The 20,145-nt window shown below is 41.7% G+C and overlaps 2 protein-coding genes across 3 annotated transcripts in view; both read right to left on the bottom strand.

Annotated features, from left to right (window-relative positions):
• The window catches only part of LOC124882067 (adhesion G-protein coupled receptor G6-like), a 28,686-nt gene extending 17,765 nt beyond the window's left edge, over window positions 1–10,921 (bottom strand). For both annotated transcript variants that reach the window (XM_047388219.1, XM_047388220.1), the window contains exons 1-13: window positions 10,815–10,921; window positions 10,565–10,698; window positions 10,201–10,312; window positions 8,018–8,088; window positions 4,273–4,337; window positions 4,048–4,184; window positions 3,556–3,721; window positions 3,252–3,395; window positions 3,054–3,170; window positions 2,302–2,347; window positions 1,826–1,932; window positions 458–585; window positions 34–305 (exon numbers count right to left, since the gene is read on the bottom strand). In XM_047388219.1, coding sequence (XP_047244175.1) covers window positions 34–305; window positions 458–585; window positions 1,826–1,932; window positions 2,302–2,347; window positions 3,054–3,170; window positions 3,252–3,395; window positions 3,556–3,721; window positions 4,048–4,184; window positions 4,273–4,337; window positions 8,018–8,088; window positions 10,201–10,312; window positions 10,565–10,676 — 1,477 coding nt within the window. In that variant the 5' untranslated portion in view covers window positions 10,677–10,698; window positions 10,815–10,921. The remainder of the gene's footprint in view (window positions 1–33; window positions 306–457; window positions 586–1,825; window positions 1,933–2,301; window positions 2,348–3,053; window positions 3,171–3,251; window positions 3,396–3,555; window positions 3,722–4,047; window positions 4,185–4,272; window positions 4,338–8,017; window positions 8,089–10,200; window positions 10,313–10,564; window positions 10,699–10,814) is intronic.
• LOC124882455 (adhesion G-protein coupled receptor G6-like) overlaps window positions 10,811–20,145 on the bottom strand; it is a 70,547-nt gene continuing 61,212 nt past the window's right edge. The window contains exons 13-15 of the mRNA XM_047388864.1: window positions 12,650–12,729; window positions 12,484–12,527; window positions 10,811–10,841 (exon numbers count right to left, since the gene is read on the bottom strand). Coding sequence (XP_047244820.1) covers window positions 10,811–10,841; window positions 12,484–12,527; window positions 12,650–12,729 — 155 coding nt within the window. The remainder of the gene's footprint in view (window positions 10,842–12,483; window positions 12,528–12,649; window positions 12,730–20,145) is intronic.

Here is a 20,145-nt window from a genome sequence, read left to right on the forward strand (position 1 = left end):
CAGACCTGCAGGTCAGGTCAAGGTTGAGCTCACCCCATCCCACGATGCAGAACTTGAGGATGTATCTGCGTATGTAGGTGTTGAAGACTTTGACCAGAGCGATGTACATGTGCACGGACTCCAGGCCCATCCAGGTGAAGGAGGTCAGCAGGAAGTAGTGCAAGAGGACGGCCGCAGACGTGCACAGCCCCTCATTGTCAAACATGCTGGCGAGCCAGCCGTCCAACAGGAACACGATGTTGAGAAACAACAGCGACGTGCTGAGGTTCATCAGGATCTTAGACGGATAATCTCGACGCAGTTTCCTGTAAGGATGGAAAAAGGACTTTTAGTTGGAATTTTCTTATGTACTCAGCGGAGGGTTTCAGGTTTCCTTATAGGATGCTTTGCTATATGACATCCAGCCAGGCTGTCATAACTCCACCCAGCCCAACAAACAACCAACGACTGGACTTACTCGAAGGCGATGTAGGTGAGCAACGTGGCAGCGGAGCAGATGGCTGAGATACCGCAGCCAATGTAGGAGAGGAATGTCAGGACCTTCGTGTTTTCTGGATCGATTCGAAATGAAGTCTGGGAAATGTCCTGCATGGAAAGACACCAAATAAGGAAGCACAGGGAGATCTCTTTAAGTTTCCTTCTTTAAAACTTTTTACTGACAGCTTATTTTCCAGGCTTGAGGAGGAACACAAACGGAGCACCAATAAAACGAACAAAACAGGCTCAAAACACCAAAGCAAGGCAAGATGGCTAATCACCTCCTTGTTCATTTTTAATCATCACTGAAGAAACATTTCAGCTTCCAGGGGATCTATGTTGCACTGGTGAGCAAAATGTGATGCATGGAAAGCCAAATGAGACACAAATCACACACTTTGCCACACCTTGTAAGATCAAATAAAGTCCAGTAAAAACACCTCAGGTGTTTAATTCTTGCTACCTCCAGGTCACAGTGGAGAGTTTTTAACGCTTTATTTATTTGGTACTTTCCCACTCAGAGAGGGTTCTGTGATGGGTTCTGTAATGACCTGAAAGGGATACCGTTTAGTTTAAACTGAAATAGTTTTGTTTTTAGGAACATCGTTATAAATGTTTGGTTCTGATGGTTTTACATAAAACAAAAACAAAGCCCAAATGAAAGACTATCCAGAACCCAAGGTCACGGGAAGGTCAGCAATGCCAGATATGGTATTAGGACAATATTTTCTCTTTTGTTTTTTTAGTTCACTTTTAGGCTGAGCAGTGTAGATAATAAACTTCAAAATGTAACATTTCTGTCCCAGTACAGACATGACAGAAAATAAGAAAGTGACACAAAGCAAACCACACCAAAGCAATGCAGGATGGCTGAAAATCACAAGTCTGAAAACTGGTGGATGTACTGAAAGCCCAACTGGTCATAATTTACACATTTTGTGAAATCTAAAAAGCACATTTAAATACACTAAATGTTTATTAAGCACCAGCTGCTGTTTAAACCGTATCACTATAGCCAGTGTTAAATTTATTTTTCTTTTACACACTGGGAGAAGTAATGTAGAATAATCACAACATGAGGGGAGGCAGACAAATGAAAGACGTGAATTTGTTTTTAAAATACATTTTTAGATTTATATGCTCACACTATTAGCTCTAACCCCTGGCTGCAGGATTGTGAACCAGCAGGACTCTGTCTCTTTTTGGGCAAAATTAAACCCAGAAATAAAGCTCTCTCTGAGGTCCGGCGGTTGGAGCTCTGAGCATCATTAGCTTCATGTTTGTGGCCGGGAAACTGCTCTGGATGCAGGCTGCACGACTCCTGATTCCCGTCTTTAACGTGTCTTACCATCAAGACACCGAAGTGAGTCAGATGGTTGCAGTGGCAGACTGTTCTGTTGATGGTTGACTGTTTGGAAACACTGCAGCCTTTGTTGTTCCAGCCTCCATTGCCCTCTGGTGGAAAGACAAAGATATTACATCAAATGAACTGCAGAAACCTAAAGAAAACAGCAGACTGATTTATTGGTTGTAATAAAATTCATCTACAACATTATTTACATTTGACAGCGTTCTACTTTCTTGTTATAATTTATTCTGGAACTTTACTGCAACTATTAGCACAAAGATTGAGGAGCAGAAATAGTTAAACACATTAGAACAATCCTTTGACCCGAAGCAGAAAAAGGAAGGGAGAAAAAGGGAGAATAACATAACTAGAGCAAAGTCCAGGATGAAACTATAACGTGTGACAGAGACGGGTTCTGGTAGAAATGTTCCATCAACCTGCTCTGAACCTGGGAGGCTGAGTGTGGAAAGACTCACTGTTCATGTCAAAGTCCCAGAAAACACACTCTCTATGGGAGGAGACCTGCAGGGGAACAAGCAGCTCGAGGTCAGTTCACTGATGTCATCCAACATGATAAAAAATCAAATCAAATCAAATCACTGCACCAAACCCGATGGAACAAAATAAATAACTAAGACAGAAATAAACTGACAAAAAACCCAAATACAAAAATTATTTTGAAAAGTAAAAATAAAAAAAATTAAACACATATATTAGAAATTAAATTGAGAACAAATAAATTAATAATTCTTCTCTGCACCAATCCTGCAACAGAAACTAAACAATTAAAAATTAACAAAACAAACAAAAATGAATTAAAAAAGCAAAACTGAAAAATAAAACAGATCTAGTAGAAATCCAATTTGAAATAACAGCAAAATGAAACCAAAATGAATGAGAAAAGGAATAAACTTTCCCCTTAAATAAAATAAAAAAAATCAAAGTAAAACACAAACAAAAACAATATTTTGAAAATAAACTAAAAACAACTAGCAGATATTAAATTAAAACAATAAAATAAACTAAATCTTAATAACAAACTATGAATCCAACAGGTTAAAAATAAAATATTTGCAAATAGCAAAAATTATTCACAATAAAAAAGTATCAATAAAATAAAATATAAAAAAACGGGACAAAATCTTAACCTGATGATGAATACAACGCTAAATGTAAATACATAAAATAAAAATGAGAAAACCATGAGCAGAGTGCATCAGAACCACACCTGATCAGACAGATGGGCCATCTCGATCTTCACCGGGTCTTTCAGATGTTTGATGGAGAAGTTCCCGACGCTGCTGGCCACCACATAGCTGTTCAGAGACAGACCTTTCTGCTCTTTCTGGGAATAAAACACACCAACACAGTTACCTCCCTGTTTCACTCATCCTCACCGATGAAGCTCAGACCTTCTTCTTCTCACCATGAAGAAGTTGGGGCTGCTGAAGAACATGAAGTTGATCCTGGACAGAGACGACCTGTTAAAATCGCCGTTCGTGACCCCGGACAGCAGGGAGGGGGGAAGCGTGACCTGAGCTAGCGGGTGTGCTGTCTGGTCAAACTCGATCTGGCACAGCAGGAGGAGAGGAGGAGGAGCGGAGATTCATGAGGAAAATGGAAGAGAAGAGGAAACAGTAAACCCAAACGCAGTCCAGAATCAATATTGGCTTGGAGAACATGTTCATTCAGTAGGAATCCCTGAGAGGAAGAACCTTCCATGATGTTACCTGTGGCTCTGTGGAGTTTGGAAGGAAGAAGGCGCTGAATGATGTCCCGTTGAACGACGTGGTGTTGAGGGTCAGTATTCCCAAAGCCAGATGTTTGGAGGTGATGTTCACTGATGGACCATCGAACTCCACTTTCTTAGCCAGCTCTTCTACAGCCTTCAGCGCTCTGGAGGACGACAGCAGAAAAATGCAAAACGTTTCTCTAAAGTTTGGACTTAGCGATCACTAGAGTTCTGACCCACTCAGACCGACCAGAGAGATGAGACAAACATCAGTCAGTAACATCACATCTAATCCTGAGGGCATTACTCATTTTTCCTACTAAAACAGTTCCTGTATCTCCTCATGGTGTCCTCTGGACATCTGAAGGTTGCTTAAGATGCATGTTTGTTTCGAATGAAATGGTCGTTGATGGGAGAACCTCTGATTGTGATTGCGCTCCAGTCAGCAGAGGAGGGTCAGAGTATGGCTGAACAATGTAGGAGAACGTACATATTGGACGTGTTGACCAGGGCTTGGTCTGAGCTGATCATGACGTTGGAGATGATGTGGACCACTGATTCAGCCACTGTGGTGTCAATCTTGGCAACGTTGACCAGCTCATGCACCTTTGTCACAACCTGAGAGACCTGCGGACCGAGAAGATAACAAACCCAGTTGGTTCATGCTTTTTATTTATTGTAATGATTCTTCAGTCTGGAGGTTCTTCTGTCCCACCTCCTCCTTGGACAAACTGTTCTTGGTGAAGTCTGCCAGCTGCTCGGCCACATCAGCTGCATTTTCTACACAGAAAACACAAATCTGATTAAACTCAAAGCTGGACTTTTAGGGTTCATTTGACAACTTTCACTTAATCCTAAATTTAGGGAAACGTAATTAAAACTAGTAATATTTATAAAGCCGAATTTAAGTAAGTTTAAAAAAAGCAAATGCAACTTCTGCTGAAATTAATGTTAAACATGATTAATTTAGGCAGACAGATGGCCTTGGGTTCTTTAATACTTAAAAAAATAAATTTGTATAAGGAAGGTTTATTTAACAAAATCTTGTTTAACAAAAACTGTTTTTAAGGGAACATTAGACAACACTGATTTATGAAAACTCAACTTCAGCAAGTTAATCAATGTAAAAAAAAAAGATTCCATTTGATCCTAAATTAAGGTTAATTTAGGCAACCTTACTTAAAATTATTCTTAAATTATTTTAATTTGAGGAAGATTATTCCAGCAGAGATTATTATAGGAAACTTTATTTCAAACTAATTAATTTAGGATCAATTTTATTTTAAATTCAAATTAACATAGGCTAATTTAACTTAATGCTCTTAAATAGAAATCAATTTTAAATTAAGATCAAATTTAAGCCCCTTGATGACTTCAGCTAAATTTAACTATGTCCTAAACCAATCATTCATTTTAACATGAGGGCAAGTATAAATTATGATGTATTTAAAATAAGACTATTTTTACATCTTCAATCCAACAGATTTTAATCTCAGACTTCTCTAAAATTAAATAAAGATTTAGGTAAAAGTAAACAAAAACTCTGGCTGTAGGGACGTGGAATGTCACCTCGCTGGGGGGGAAGGAGTCTGAGCTTGTGCGGGAGGTTGAGAGATATCGACTAGAAATAGTCGGGCTCGCCTCCACGCACAGCGTGGGCTCTGGAACCCATCTCCTCGAGAGGGGCTGGACTCTCTTCTACTCTGGAGTGGCCCACGGGGAGAGGCGGCGGGCTGGGGTGGGTTTGCTTGTTGCCCCCCAGCTCAGCTGTCTCGCGCAGGGATACAAGAGGGTCGTATCCCTGCGCCTTCGGGTGGGGAGAGGTCTCTGACTGTCGTCTCGGCCTACGGGCCGAGTGGTAGTGCAGAGTACGCGGCCTTCTTGGCGTCCCTGTCGGGGGTGCTGGATAGTGCCCCTCCAGGGGACTCCATTATTCTGCTGGGGGACTTCAACGCCCACGTGGGGAGCGACAGTGACACCTGGAGAGGCGTGATCGGGAGGAATGGCCTCCCCGATCTGAATCCAAGCGGTGTTTTGTTATTGGACTTCTGTGCTAGCCATGGATTGTCCATAATGAACACCATGTTCAAACATAAGGGTGTCCATCAGTGCACTTGGCACCAGGACACCCTAGGCAGGAGGTCGATGATCGACTTTGTTGTCGTATCATCAGACCTTCGGCCGCATGTTTGAACATGGTGGTGAGTTGGATCCGCTGGAGGAGAAAGCCGGACAGACTTGGCAGGCCCAAGCGCATAGTGAGGGTCTGCTGGGAACGTCTGGCGGAGCCCTCGGCCAGGGATGTATTCAACTCCCACCTCCAGGAGAGCTTCGACCAGATTCCGGGGGATGTTGGAGACATAGAGTCCGAGTGGACCATGTTCTCTGCATCTATTGTCGATGCTGCTGCCCATAGCTGCGGCCGTAAGGTCTGCGGTGCCTGTCGTGGCGGCAATCCCAGAACCCGGTGGTGGACACCGGCAGTAAGGGACGCTGTCAAGCTGAAGAAGGAGTTCTATTGGCTGTGGTTGGCTTGTGGGACTCCTGAGGCGGCTGAAGGGTACCGTGAGGCCAGGCGTGGCGAGTGGAGAGTCCGGCCGAAAGTCGAACCTCGGCTTCAGGAGGAGCAGTGTGGTTTTCGTCCCGGCCGTGGAACACTGGACCAGCTCTATACCCTCTACAGGTTGCTCGAGGGTTCATGGGAGTTTGTCCAACTGGTCCACGTGTTTTGTGGACCTGGAGAAAGCATTCGACTGGGGTTCCCTGTGGGGGGTGCTCCAGGAGTATGGAATCGGGGGCCCTTTACTCCATTTTTATCTAAAATTCTTGAGAAAATAGTTGCTAATCAAATGTGTGAGCATTTACACAGCAATGACCTGTTTGAAGAGTTTCAGTCAGGTTTCAGAGCTCATCATAGCACTGAAACAGCTCTGCTGAAAGTCACTAATGATATTCTTATGGCCTCAGATAATGGACTTGTGTCTGTTCTGGTTCTGTTAGATCTCAGTGCTGCATTTGATCCAGTCGATCATAATATTCTCTTAAAAAAGCTGGAATATGCTGTAGGGATCAGGGGAACAGCGCTAGGCTGGTTTAAATCTTATTTGTCTGACAGATTCCAGTTGGTTCATGTAAATGATAAATCATCTTTAAACTCCAGGGTTAATTGTGGAGTACCACAGGGTTCAGTACTTGGGCCAATTCTCTTTACTATATATATATATGCTTCCAATAGGTCAAATTATCAGGCAGCATAGAATAAATTTTCACTGTTACGCTGATGATACTCAGCTTTACTTATCCATAAATCCTGATGAACCCAACCAGTTAGATAGACTACAAGCATGTCTTGAAGATATAAAAACTTGGATGACTTTAAATTTTCTGCTTCTAAATTCAGACAAGACAGAAGTTGTCGTCTTTGGACCGGAGTCTTTAAAAAAGAAACTGCTTCGTCAATCACTTAACCTGGATGGCATTAAATTGACCTCTGATAATAAAGTAAAAACCTTGGTGTTATCTTTGACCTAGGACATGTCATTTAAATCCCATATTAAACAGGTTTCTAGGATTTCCTTCTTTCATCTCCGGAACATTGCCAAAATTAGAAATATCCTGTCCAGGAGTGACGCTGAAAAACTAGTCCATGCATTTGTTACTTCAAGGCTGGACTATTGTAATTCTTTACTATCAGGATGTCTACAAAATGCAGTTAAAAGCCTTCAGCTGATTCAAAATGCTGCAGCAAGAATTCTGATGAAAATTAAAAAGAGAGATCATATTTCTCCTATTTTAGCTTCCCTTCATTGACTCCCTGTTAAATCCAGAATATAATTTAAAATTCTCCTCCTCACATATAAAGCCCTTAATGATCTAGCTCCATCATACATCAGAGATCTGATTGGTCCATATGTTCCTAACAGAGCACTTTGTTCTCAGACTGCAGGTTTACTGGTGGTTCCTAGAATCTCTAGAAGTAGAATGGGAGGCAGATCCTTTAGTTATCAGGCTCCTCTCCTGTGGAACCAGCTCCCAGTTTTAGTCCGTGAGGCAGACACCCTGTCTACTTTTAAGGCTAGGCTTAAAACTTTCCTTTTTGATAAAGCTTATAGTTAGACTGGCTTTGTTGCTCTAAATCACCTTAATGATCCTAATTCAGCTAATTTGTTTTAACGACTTTAATTAAGTTCAGATTAATTCACAAAAGTTTAATTTAAGGAAGTTAAACTTTAGTACTTTAAATTTAAATCAAATTGATCTTAAATTATATTGAATTTATCCTTCAAAGTGACCTAAAAAAGCATCAATTCAGTTTAAACTACTAAGAATTAAATAAGGTTTCATTTATGCAAGTATAAATTAAGAATTATCACCTATAATCTAAAATCAGATGTACATATTAAATCTATTTTAACTTGATATTAAATGTTTTTAAATGAGTGTTTTAGGTTTGAGAATACCTGCAGTAACTGTGCAGTTAGTGATATTTGCTGTCGACCACTGGGACTCAAAGGTTTCTGGGTTTATCAAACTGGGAAAAGAGACATAAATTGGTTACATGTGATGGTTTATGTTCAAATATAACCAAAAAGTAGACAGTCAATTAGTTTAACCAATCATTCAATAAATGCAAAAACATGACAGTAAAACCAGCTGCACACGTGGGAGTTCTGACGGGCAAAAATGAGTCCAATTTCCTCAAGAACATAAAATCTGCGCCATCCCTGATGATATCTCAGAGGCATCTCCTGGTTAGCTTACTGCTTAATATTTCCACAAAACTCACAAAACTCCAATCTTCTGTCTGAACTTGGGTGATGTGTTCTGTCAGTGTCAATGATTAAGTCGAGATAATCTATTTTCAGCGTCCCAAACAGTTCAATCTGAAGTTAAACCTGCCTCAGGCCAGGTTTAATTTAAGTCCTCATTTTGACCTGGATTTGCTTCAGTTTTACAGCAAGATATCAGATTATTTGACTCCAGATTCGAGCAAATCTGAGTGGAATTTAATTCCTGCCAAATGCGATTCAGTCTTAAGCCTTGGGCAAGAATCCATCCCTAAATATATTAGTGCTCCACTAAACAAAACATAGTTTGTTTCACAACTTAATTATTGTAACTGCAGTGATAACCATGTAGAAGTTCAGACCATAAATGAATTATATCTATCTGTGTGTTAGCTTTAATTTGTGTATTCTGGCATGTTTGAGTAATTTACAGATGTCTGGCTGGGATGTTTGCATTATATCAACAGCACCAGTCATCAGTAGCCCTTCTTTGCTAGGTATTTAGCTTCCTGCCTTATAGTTGCAATTTTAAAGGTGGAATTATTTCATCTGTAATTACTTATTTTGTTTATAGTGCTCCTATAACATAAAAACTAGAACTAGGTGCAGACATCAAATCCAGAGGTCTTGTCTGATCACGTCACCATTAACACTATCATATCAATGTATAAGAAATAATAAAACATATTACACACTTCCTAGAGTTTGTTTTGTAGACATTAGGAGTCTCACAGTGTTTAACGATAGTACTGAGAGTCTATCTGCACAGGTTGACGTGGCTTTTTAAGTGAAATTAGTCAGTGATTATCAGGAGTGCAGGGAGCCTTTGTTCAATCAGGAATGATTAATGAAATGTCTTCTTAAAGCAAAGCTAATTAGATCTAAATGTTCTGTAGAAAACCGGATCAGGGCGGTCCTACTCAAACACCCTCTACACTTCAGAGAAGAGCAGATAACATGATTTCAATTAAAGAGATAAAGGTTCTCTAAGCTTTAGGAGGTTTCATGCCTTTCTGTAAAGGCATTAGATATACAACGGACCACAGGGAAGACCGTCATCATCAAGTGGAGAAAATATGGCGGCAAAGTAATGTTACCAAGAACTGGACGTCCCTCCAAAAGGGATGAAAAGATGAGAAGAAAACTTGTCAGCGAGTCTGCCAGGAGGCAAACAGCAACAGTAAAGAAGTAGCAGGAATGTTAGCCAAGTGTTAGCCATGTGTTGAACATGTGACAAACATCTCCTTAATTCTTCATGTTTTTGGGCTACCAGGTCGGGTGGCAGGACAGAAGCTTTTTTAAAAACACCCAAGTTTGTCTACATTTGAAAAATGAAACATTGATGACGTCTCCCAAAAGAATGTGGGGAAAATGTGTTGTCTGCAGAAGCCAAGGTTCACTGCTGGTATGTTTGGTGCAAAAACAACACTGCACATCAATCAAAAGCCCCAAAACGCACAGTGGAACTTGGTGGTTGTAAGATTATGCTGTGGGGCTGCTTTTCTTTCGCTTTGCCAGGAGCCTTAGTGGAGAAAACCTGAACATTTTCAAAAACTAACCAACTTTGGTCCAAAACAACCACAGAATGGCTTTACCAGCAGAAAATGAAGGTTTTAGAACAGTCCTCTTGAACCCCAGACCTGAATCTAACTGAAACTCTGTGGTATGATCTGAAGAGGGTTGTGCAAAGGAGGTGTTCTGACAGTATGACCGATCTGGAGCAGTTTTGCAAAGAGAAGTGAGGAAGTATCAATTAGTCAAGATGTGTGTACTCTGAAATAGTTCTGCCCAAAAACATTGAGTGCTGTGATAAAATCCAATGGTGCTTCAACAAACTATAAGTTTACTATTTGTACCAGTTTCTGAAGGCGCTCAGATCTTTGTTGGGGAAGCAGGGTAGATACTGAGTGACTCTGGGTTTGGTTTCAGGCCAAAGATAGTGAAGAGGGTTTTCTTCTGGGCAGTTCTCTGTGAGGATGGTTGCAAACAGATGATTAATGAATCAGTGCTGACAACATACATCTCATTACAGTTACATGACATAAAGGAGAAACAAGTCAGTAAATAGCTCAAAAACAGCTAATTAAAAGATAATTACAGTTATAAATCACAAAAGGAGAGAAGATAAAGAAGTATCTTTCAGCAGCATTTTGATGATTTTCATTCTTCTTGTACCAGTTTTATCAGATCCCTGCCGAACTGAACTGTCTAAATTCTGACCTATTAAGTGGACATTGATGTATGCAGCTTGGACTTTCAGGCTGGTACTGGCGAGATTGTTGAGCAGCCGGGCAAGCACATCGGATTTACCCAGACTCTCATTGGTGATCATCAGCAGCACCTGACAGGTGTAACTGGAGACATAAGAGGAGATGAAACGAAGCAGCTCAGATCACAGAACTGAAGTCGAGTTGCTTCTCGAACCGCTGACCTGAGTTTGGATGTTTGAAGTTAAAAACAGTCATCTTACCTGTTCGGGGTTTCACTCTGCTGGACTCTGCAGGAAGAAAAACAAGAGAGAGATAAAGGAACAGCAGAAACAAATTGCTTTAGTCATAAAAAAAAACTTAATACAGAGCAGATAGTAAAAACATTTTCATTAAGAAACCCAAAAATCTGCCTTTTACTTGAAATAACCCATGTTTGTGAGAGGTGTCTAAAAGGACAGAACTTAAGGTGTCTTACAGGTTTTTCATTTTGAAAATTTTGGGATTTGTAGTCCTGGATAAAGATATTTATCAGGATCATTCTATAACTATTGCTTCTTCTTTTACCGATCAACTGTAGTTTTAGTCCACTTCCACTAGATGGCAGTAGTAGCAGATGCATTGAATCAGTATCATACAGCAGAAATGCCTCATTGCAACTTCAATGCAAAACATCAGGAAAATACAGACTTTTTACTTTTTATTAGTAAAAACAGTCACGTGAAAAAAATTAGGCCACCCCACTAAATAAGAGGTTTTTATTAAGATGTGTTGTCATATTCAATCTTTTTCTTTATCTGTGGAGAAGTGATTTAAATGCCCTTAAACAACCAAAATTTACCTTGTTTTTAAAATGTGTTTGCAAGTGATTTTAGCCATTTGAAGTGGGAATAAATGCAATGTTGGGGGGTCTTTTTTGAGTTTTTATTGCTTATTTGTACCACTTTCATTTTCAAATATTGTAAAATCTAACATCAGGTATAAAAAATGTTAACAGTGTGGCTCAGGGTGTCCTCATTTCTTCAAAACTAACTACTGGAAATACTTTTTTTCTTCTAGATTGGTTCAGTTTTCAAGAACATTCATATAATTTTAGTTTCATTGCTTTCTGAAAGTTCTGGAGGCTTCTTGTTTTTTTTTTTGGGGGGGGGGTTTCAGTTCAGAACCTTTTTTCAGGGGACAGTTGTCCATTTGTTAAAACACTAAATTTCGGACCAACGAACCGTTCAGCTGCAACTTTAGAGAACATAACAGACAACCTAAAAATGGTAAATTGTCTCTTTAGACTCAGAGGCACATTTTCTTCCTCATTACTTTTATTGAGTCTATAAAAAATCTTCAAAGATATTAGTGTAGAGTTAAATGGATGAAAAATTGCATTTTAGCTCCAGAAATGTTATTTTTAAAGAGCTGTTGGCTAAAAACTTTTTTTATTGAAAATTAAACTAAATATTTAAACATATTTTAACTTCTCTTTTGCTTATTTCTTTATTTATCCAATATACTCTGTTATGTGATATCCCAAGTTTTCAACCAATTGGATTTTGGCCACTTTTCCAATTATTTTAAGTCCAATCTTGAATAAAAAAGAAATAAAACAGAAATATTGATTGAGAGGACTTTAAAAAAATGAGATCACAGGCTGGAAAACAACAAGGACCGAATCAAAGCCTCGCAGCAGCTCTGTCATCTTTTAGTTGGTCTTCCAGCACCTAAAGCTAGTAAAGTAAAACATACTGTATGTTACCATGACAACAAGACTAAACCTATGGATGAACATTTTCTGAAGAGGTTAAAACATCCTGAAGGCCTCAGAGGGAAGCCACAGCAGTAACAACACAGAAAGGAGCTCAAACTAAATAAAAACCAGCTTTGACTCCCAAACAATCAGCTTCTGTTGGATTCTAAGGTGACAAATGTTTGCAGAATTACCTGACATCAACGGAATGGCTCCATTTCTGAAAAGTTTCATTCAGCTGCAGAAATAAAAGAAATCAGATAATTCAGCTGCAGGAAGGTTTGATTCTGCTCACAGATGGGGATGGATGCAGCTGCAGATCATTATTAAACTGTGGGAACAGAGGCAGCACCATCTTACCCAGACAGCTATGCCTTGCTGCAGCGCCTGCTGGTTCAGCTCAGACTCCACCATGAAGGAAACCCGGTAGAACAAACCATCTGCAAAAAAAAAAAGAGGCGAGACAACAAGTCAGCCCTCAGTCAAAACTATTTCACTCATGTGCTGACCTTTCTTTTTCTATGTCACACAGCAGGAGATGAATCAAGCACTTGGAGCCAACAGATTGGTGTAAAAACCCGGTGAATGATGAGGAGGAAATGTGCTGCTCAGCAGATAACAGCAAAGGAGACGCAGGTTTCTCTTCTCTCTGAGAGTTTATTAAAAAGGAAGAAAAGCTGCAAAAGGAGGGCACATTGCAGCAGCAGCAGCAGTTTTAATGAACTGTGCCGCTAGATTTTTACATCTTTTACAGTTTTCCCACCCTTTCAGCACGATGCTCTGCAGTCTCAAATGTTTTCATTTTGACTAAGCACAAAATAAAGAACGCATTCAACAACACATGAAAAGGCGGGAGTTTATTTCATTTTATGCTTTTTATTGTTGCTTTTTGTAAAGATCTGCTGGAGTCATAAATCACTTCAATGCAAACGTGTTTTTATTGACTGAAATCTGAGGTTTGACACCATCCATATTTTCATTTCTCTGGTAACACCTGAGGGATTTGGGTGCCGACCCTGAAAACGACTGAGCTGCTGCAGCTGATCACAGATTTCAGAGTATTTACGACAAAACCAGCAAAGCTTTAGTTGGCTGCTATTCTGTGACAGGAGGGGATCTGCTGGTTGATGAGAGCAGCAGCAACCTCTAACAGGTTTTCTTCCAGGATTGTCCTGAATTAAGCTCTGACCAGCCTTGCTGTTCCTGCTGAGGAAAAGCATCCCCACAGCATGATGCTGCCACCGCCAAATTTAATCAAAGGGATGGTGTGTTAAGGGCGCAGTGAAATATTCGTTTTTCAGCCCTAATAGCAAAACGGTTAATTTTAGTCTCATCTGACCAGACCATCTTCAGGTCTCCTGTCTCTCCTACATGGTCTGCTGCAAACTGCATCTTGTAACTTCCTATTCCACAGAGGTTTAGAATTGTGAATAATAGCTGTAAATATCTGCAGCTCCTTCTCCACAACTTTCCCCCTAACCTTGTCTTCTTAATGTTCTTTGAAATCCCTTTTTCTCCATGTGTTGTGCTACTTCATGTTTACCTAGACCAGGGGTCAGCGACCTTTAAACCCTGAGAGCATCAGTCCAGCTAAACCGAATTTGTTTAGCCCCACAAAAGCTACATGAAACAAATAAGCTTATTTTTACAATATCTATTATAGGTTATTTGTTTTGATTTTTAAATTAAAAAACATTTTTTTATCACTGGTATTAGGTCTTAAAAAAGAAAATCATCAAATTTCTACATAAAGGGAAGGAATCATTTTTCTTCAATGTAAATTTTTATTTTTATGGAAAATGTCAAAAAAGGCACGCAGTTTGCAAGCAGAAAACAAAAAACGACTTTATAAAAAGAATATTCCTTACAATATTAGTGTCATTCTCTGTGGAAATGTCTGAGGAGAAACTGCTGAAGCTAGGATTTTTTATAACCAGTACAGTTTAAAACATTGCTCAGTTCTTTAACATTTTACCATGTGGCTCTGGAGTCGTTTGCAGACCCCGGGTGTGAATACTTAAGGAAGGAACTATAAGTCCAGACTGGATCTTTACCTACTGCAATTTCTTCAATAAAAATCATTTTTATTGAACATATTAAAGTTGCAGTAGTATTACTCTTTAAAGATTTGCATATTTTTCCCTGCAGTAGTTTAAACTTATGTAAAATTATATAATTTTAGTCTGAAAGTCCATAAAAAATTATTTTGAGATATCTGAGCTTATTAAGAGTATTTGTTTGTGTTTTGTGTGTTAGGCCCCATGGTTGTAGTGCTTTGTTCCATCTCCTGCCATGCTTCACAGCAGCCACTAGATGTCTCTCTTGCATTTACATATGTTAGTTCCAGCTTGTGACAGAAGGCATTAGTTCTGGTTGGAGACCCTGCAAGCTGCACACGCACAGGTCATTTTTCTGCTCGTTCAAACATCTCAAGCAGATTTCCGCTAAAGAGTCCGAATCTAAGCAGCTGAGCAGGAAGGTCTCCACCAGAAAGCTGGATGGACCCGGCTAAAAGAAGAGGGCTGAAACTGTTAAAGACTAAAGAAAGCATCAGAAAATCAAAGACAGAAAAGAATACTAGAACCCCTCTGTTTAAACTATTTCTACAGGATCTATAGAATAACCTGATTGAACAACTCAGACCCTAGAACTGGCCCAGAATCACAACACAACAATCACCAAGAGGATCTGACTCATTTAGATGACAGATAAATGTTCATTTTTCTACTGCAAAGACCAACCACCACAAAAATAAATCAGACATGCATTGAGTCCTAAAATCCTTGTTTTATTTTATTAAAAAGGATCCAATCAGAGTCAGCCTGAGCTAAAACACCCAGATTTTAAGACTTAATGCAATCAGGAGGATTTTTATACGTGATTGTTTTCTCCGACGGTCTACAGCTACAGTTTGGACATACTGTTCCCTGATGACTCTCCGCACAGACACAGAAAATCAGAGGTCCGTTTACAGGGGCAGGGATCCACGCTCAGAGCGGGCCGTAATGTAGTCAGACTCGTGTCTCCGAAGGGAGCAGCTGACGAGGAGAAAGAGGTTGGAGCTGCAGGTGGTTTCAGGAAAGCTCCATGGTTCCACAGGCTCGGATCTGAGGTCAAACTTGGCTTTGCAGCTGCTGAACCTCCAGATACGCTTGGATCTTCAGAAGCATTTTTGGCTCGTGTGGAGTTTGTCACTTCAGCTGGAACAAAATGGGTGTCTTTGAGGATCTGAATGATGTCCTTATTTATTTTTGAGCTGTTTTTTGAGGCTGCCGTGTCTGCATTTCCTGACACAGAAAATTCTTTAAGCTCAAACATGAAGTTTTGATCTGGAGCATGGCTAGAAGAAGCTGCTGGATTTGTGTCAGAAGACAGCAGGGGGGTTGAGGTAACAGCAGTAGTGGGTTGTTGAGATGCATCCATAATGCTTGGATTGTAAATATGTTTGGAGGCAGCATTCAAATGACCAGTCCCAGCTTCCAGCATCCCATTCATAGTTCCAGCATCACTCCTGCTTCCAGCTGTGGAGCTCACTCTGGCATCAGAGACCTGCTCTTCTGCAGGAAGCATCTTCAGGACGACATCTGCAAGATTCAGCATGGAATCAATTCTGGAGGCGTTTGCTGTCATGGAGCTGTTTGCAGGATGAGAGGAACCTCCATCACTCTCAGTGTCTCTGGCGGGAAGCGAAAACTGCGAGGGAATGGCTTCCCAATCATCTCCAGAGAGTGTGGAAGATTGTTTCCCAGAGAGGGAGATAAAGCGCTCAACTGGCTGCGTGTCGTCTCTGTGTCGGGTCTGGAAGTGTTTGTTCAGGAACACCGCTGTCGGTGACAGAAAGTCAATTTCTGCGTCTGTCATGCTGACGGTTGCTAACCTTGCCCTGCTGAAGGCGACAGGGGTGGGAGAGGGGAAAGATACAGCGGGAGGGATGGGAGAAACAGAGGGAAAAGGAGGCTGGTGTATGTCTGCTAAGTTAGGAATCCAGAGTGAGTTATTTGGCTGCGGAGCCGGGATTCCCGGCTGTGCTCTGGTGGTTCTGTGGTGTTTCATCGGTGGCACGACAAGCAGATTTAAGGAAGGCGCAGAAGGCTGAATAAATGGCTCCTCCACAGAGGATCTGGTAAAACCTAATCTGATCTGAGATCCAGCTGCTGATGTTTGGGCCGGGAAGAGCGCTGGATTTCCTATTACATGCTTCAAGTTCCCTAGAGAAGGAGGGGACATCTCCATGGACGTCCGTGGACTGGGGCTGTCAATTTGGCTCTGAGTAAAAGCAGGAAGGAAAATATCTGAAAGTGAAGAGGACAAAGAAGCAGAAAGCAGCTCTGGCTGAAGTCGGGCCGGGCTGTCGGATAGATGACCAAGACGAGACTCTTCTGGAAACGAATGTACATCTATTAAATCTCTCAGATCCGACCGGAATGAGATTGGACTCAATGATGGACTGGATCCATCTGAATAAAGCCTATAAACCTCAGACAAATTCTCCACATGTGAATTCAAAGAAGGTGGGCTATTCCGACTCACTGAGCCATCTGATGAAACTTCCTCTGAGAGGCTTAAAGGGTTTGACTGGGAACGAATTTTGTAGACATTGTTGGAGGATTGTTGTTCAATAGACAGGAATGCTTCAGGGAGCAGTGCACCAACACCAGGTGTAATCTGGGATTCAGAGACGGAATCTGAGAGGAGAAGATGTGACAACAGAGAAGGACCTGCAGTTGTGGTGTGAAATCCCATATGAAGGTTTGAGGATGGAGACAGAAGTGGCGACACAGAAGGATGCGAAGTCACTGACACCCTAGGAGAAGCAGAAAACTGGAGAAGAGGAGAGAAGGTGTAGGAGGAGAAAGACGGAGGCTCAATTGGACCCAAAAGGGGCGGTGGGGAAGATGGAGGGTGAAGAGACGCGGTGAAGGAGGAGACGAAAGTTTGGTGAAAAACAGGGGAGGGACGGATTTCGGCGGATGGAGTTGTTTGAATATATTCATCTTTATTACGATATAAACTGTTAATTAACCCAATCAGTCCCACAGAAAGAGAGGAATCAGGTGTGTTGTTGGTTTCCTGCCGTAAGACAGAAACAGCAACAGTCTGTTTCGGGGAAACTTCTAGAGAAGGGACAGTAGAGGAAGAGATTGCAGGTTTAGTTAATGACAGTGTTGGCTGAATCACTAAATGTTCCTCAAACTTTGGTTCAATCAGACTCCTGTTATTTAGAGAGATTTCTTTAGTATCATCTTCAGTCAGAGTCTTAGAAACTCTGGATATAGAGATGGCAGGAAGTTCTTCCTGGGAGGAAACAGCATCATATTCGTACATGTTGCCCAACTCATACATGAACATGTCAGACCCTGAAGAGTACTCCAGGGGATCCGTCCAGTTCCTTGTTTGGAATTCCCCACCGCTGATGCTCAGAAGCAACCAAAGAGGTGCTACAGGGTTGTTCTTTCTGTAACTCAGCCCCGACGATGACACCTCACCTTTATGTTGTCGTGGAGACGAGTCCTGTGGTCCAAGAAGAGTTTCAGAGTCTCGACTGGTTTCGGGGATCTTGTTTATCGTGACCTTATGGGTAAAAGACGAGGGCTTTGATGTGGAAACTGGAACATTTATCCAGTTTGTCGTGTGTGTCCGATTTCCCATCATGGGAGTTGTGTTCTTGGAGGAAGGCCTGGCTGTCGACCTCAGTCCGGTTTTCGGAGCGGAAGGTTTTGTCACATGAGCCTCCACCCTGCCGGGTGTTGCCCGGGTAGCAGCAGGTCGCCTTCCTCCACTTGGCCTTTTCCTCAGAGGGGTGGAAATAAACCCCAGGGAGTGTTTGGGGCTGTGATAAAACATGGACCCCCAGTATGAAGCTAGGGGTCGTGGGCGGGAAGGATCGAGCGGTGAGACAGGACCAGGGGCTGGAGCTATGATCCTGGGTTGATGCTGTGCCTTGGGGAATCTGGAGTCGTCACTAGACTGACTGGATGTAAGAGAGCGAGGGGGAAGGGCTCCTCCAGGGGGGCTGGGATATAAGGCACGCTTGTTTCGTCTGATCATTTGAAAAAAAACAAAGTTTCTTCCAGGAGTTAATCCATCATCTAGACTTTGATTGTGGTCAACCGCCAGATGTTTGGGCCTTGGAGTTTTGGAGGGGTATTTTGCAGATCTCTTCTCCGCTGTTAGGATGCAGCATCAAAGGAGGAAGCATTGCAGTGAAAAAGCAGTTTAAATTAAATTAATAAATGCATCTCCAAGCAAAAGAAACACCTGCAAGCACATTACAACCAATGAAAAAACCAATGAAGATCATCTGAAAGCAGAAATCTAAATAAATATCCCCTTCATCTGGTTAATCCATGAATTGCATGCATGATTTAAACGTAATTAAATCTTGAATAAAGAAAACAAGACATGAAGACTGGATAGAAATAAGAACTTATGCAGAGGTTGTTACAGAGATGCCAAACAGGTATGTTACCCCGAGAAGAAACATCAGTATCAGCTTTGTTAGTCAACTGATGGCTGGTGGTTAAAAATGGCAGATGAAGAGTCATCCCTGGAAGAGTTTCAGGTGAAGAAACGACAGAAGAAACTAGAGAAGAGAAGGTGGTTAGAAGATGAAGAGGTGGAAGAAGAAGACATTATAAGTCGTCAATTTCATTGTGCTTGTTTGAAAAACATTTAGAAAATTATATCACCAAATTTACAGAAACTGGGCAGTGTGTCTTAAAAACAGGGTTCATGTATATCTGGAAAAATGTGGAAGCTGCTTTAAGTCTTTCTCGAGATTCAGTAATTATAGAAACGATTGATTTCAATGTGTTTTCCTGTCGCTCAACTACATGATACATGTCTAAATGTCTCAAAAATAAGTTTAGAACTAGTTTGCTTTTCATGCTGTTTGTATATGAAATGGATGGACAGTTACTCTGTTAATGGCCATCCATCCATCCATCCGTCCATCCATCCATCCATCCGTCTGTCCATCCATCCATCCATCCATCCATCCATCCATCCATCCGTCCATCCATCCATCCATCCGTCTGTCCATCCATCCATCCATCCATCCGTCCATCCATCCATCCATCCATCCATCCGTCCATCCATCCATCCATCCATCCATCCGTCTGTCCATCCATCCATCCATCCATCCGTCTGTCCATCCATCCATCCAACCATCCATCCATCCTTCCATCCATCCATCCATCTGTCCATCCATCCATCCATCCATCCGTCTGTCCATCCATCCATCCGTCCGTCTGTCCATCCATCCATCCATCATCCATCCATCCATCCATCATCCATCCATCCATCCGTCCATCCATCCATCCGTCTGTCCATCCATCCATCCATCCTTCCATCCATCCATCCATCCGTCCGTCCATCCGTCTTTCCATCCATCCATCCATCCGTCCGTCCCTCCGTCTGTCCGTCCATCCATCCATCCATCCATCCGTCCGTCCGTCCATCCATCATCCATCCATCCATCCATCATCCATCATCCATCCATCCGTCTGTCCATCCATCCATCATCCATCCATCCGTCCGTCCATCCATCCATCATCCATCCGTCCGTCCATCATCCGTCCATCCATCCATCCATCCATCCATCCATCCATCCATCATCCATCCATCCATCCATCCATCCGTCTGTCCATCCATCCATCATCCATCCATCCGTCTGTCCATCCATCCATCATCCATCCATCCATCCATCCATCCGTCTGTCCATCCATCCATCCATCCATCCGTCCATCCATCCGTCTGTCCATCCATCCGTCTGTCCATCCATCCGTCTGTCCATCCATCCGTCTGTCCATCCATCCATCCAACCATCCATCCATCCTTCCATCCATCCATCCGTC

The sequence above is a fragment of the Girardinichthys multiradiatus genome, chromosome 15 (genome assembly GCF_021462225.1).
Source record: "Girardinichthys multiradiatus isolate DD_20200921_A chromosome 15, DD_fGirMul_XY1, whole genome shotgun sequence".
Classification (NCBI taxonomy): domain Eukaryota; kingdom Metazoa; phylum Chordata; class Actinopteri; order Cyprinodontiformes; family Goodeidae; genus Girardinichthys; species Girardinichthys multiradiatus.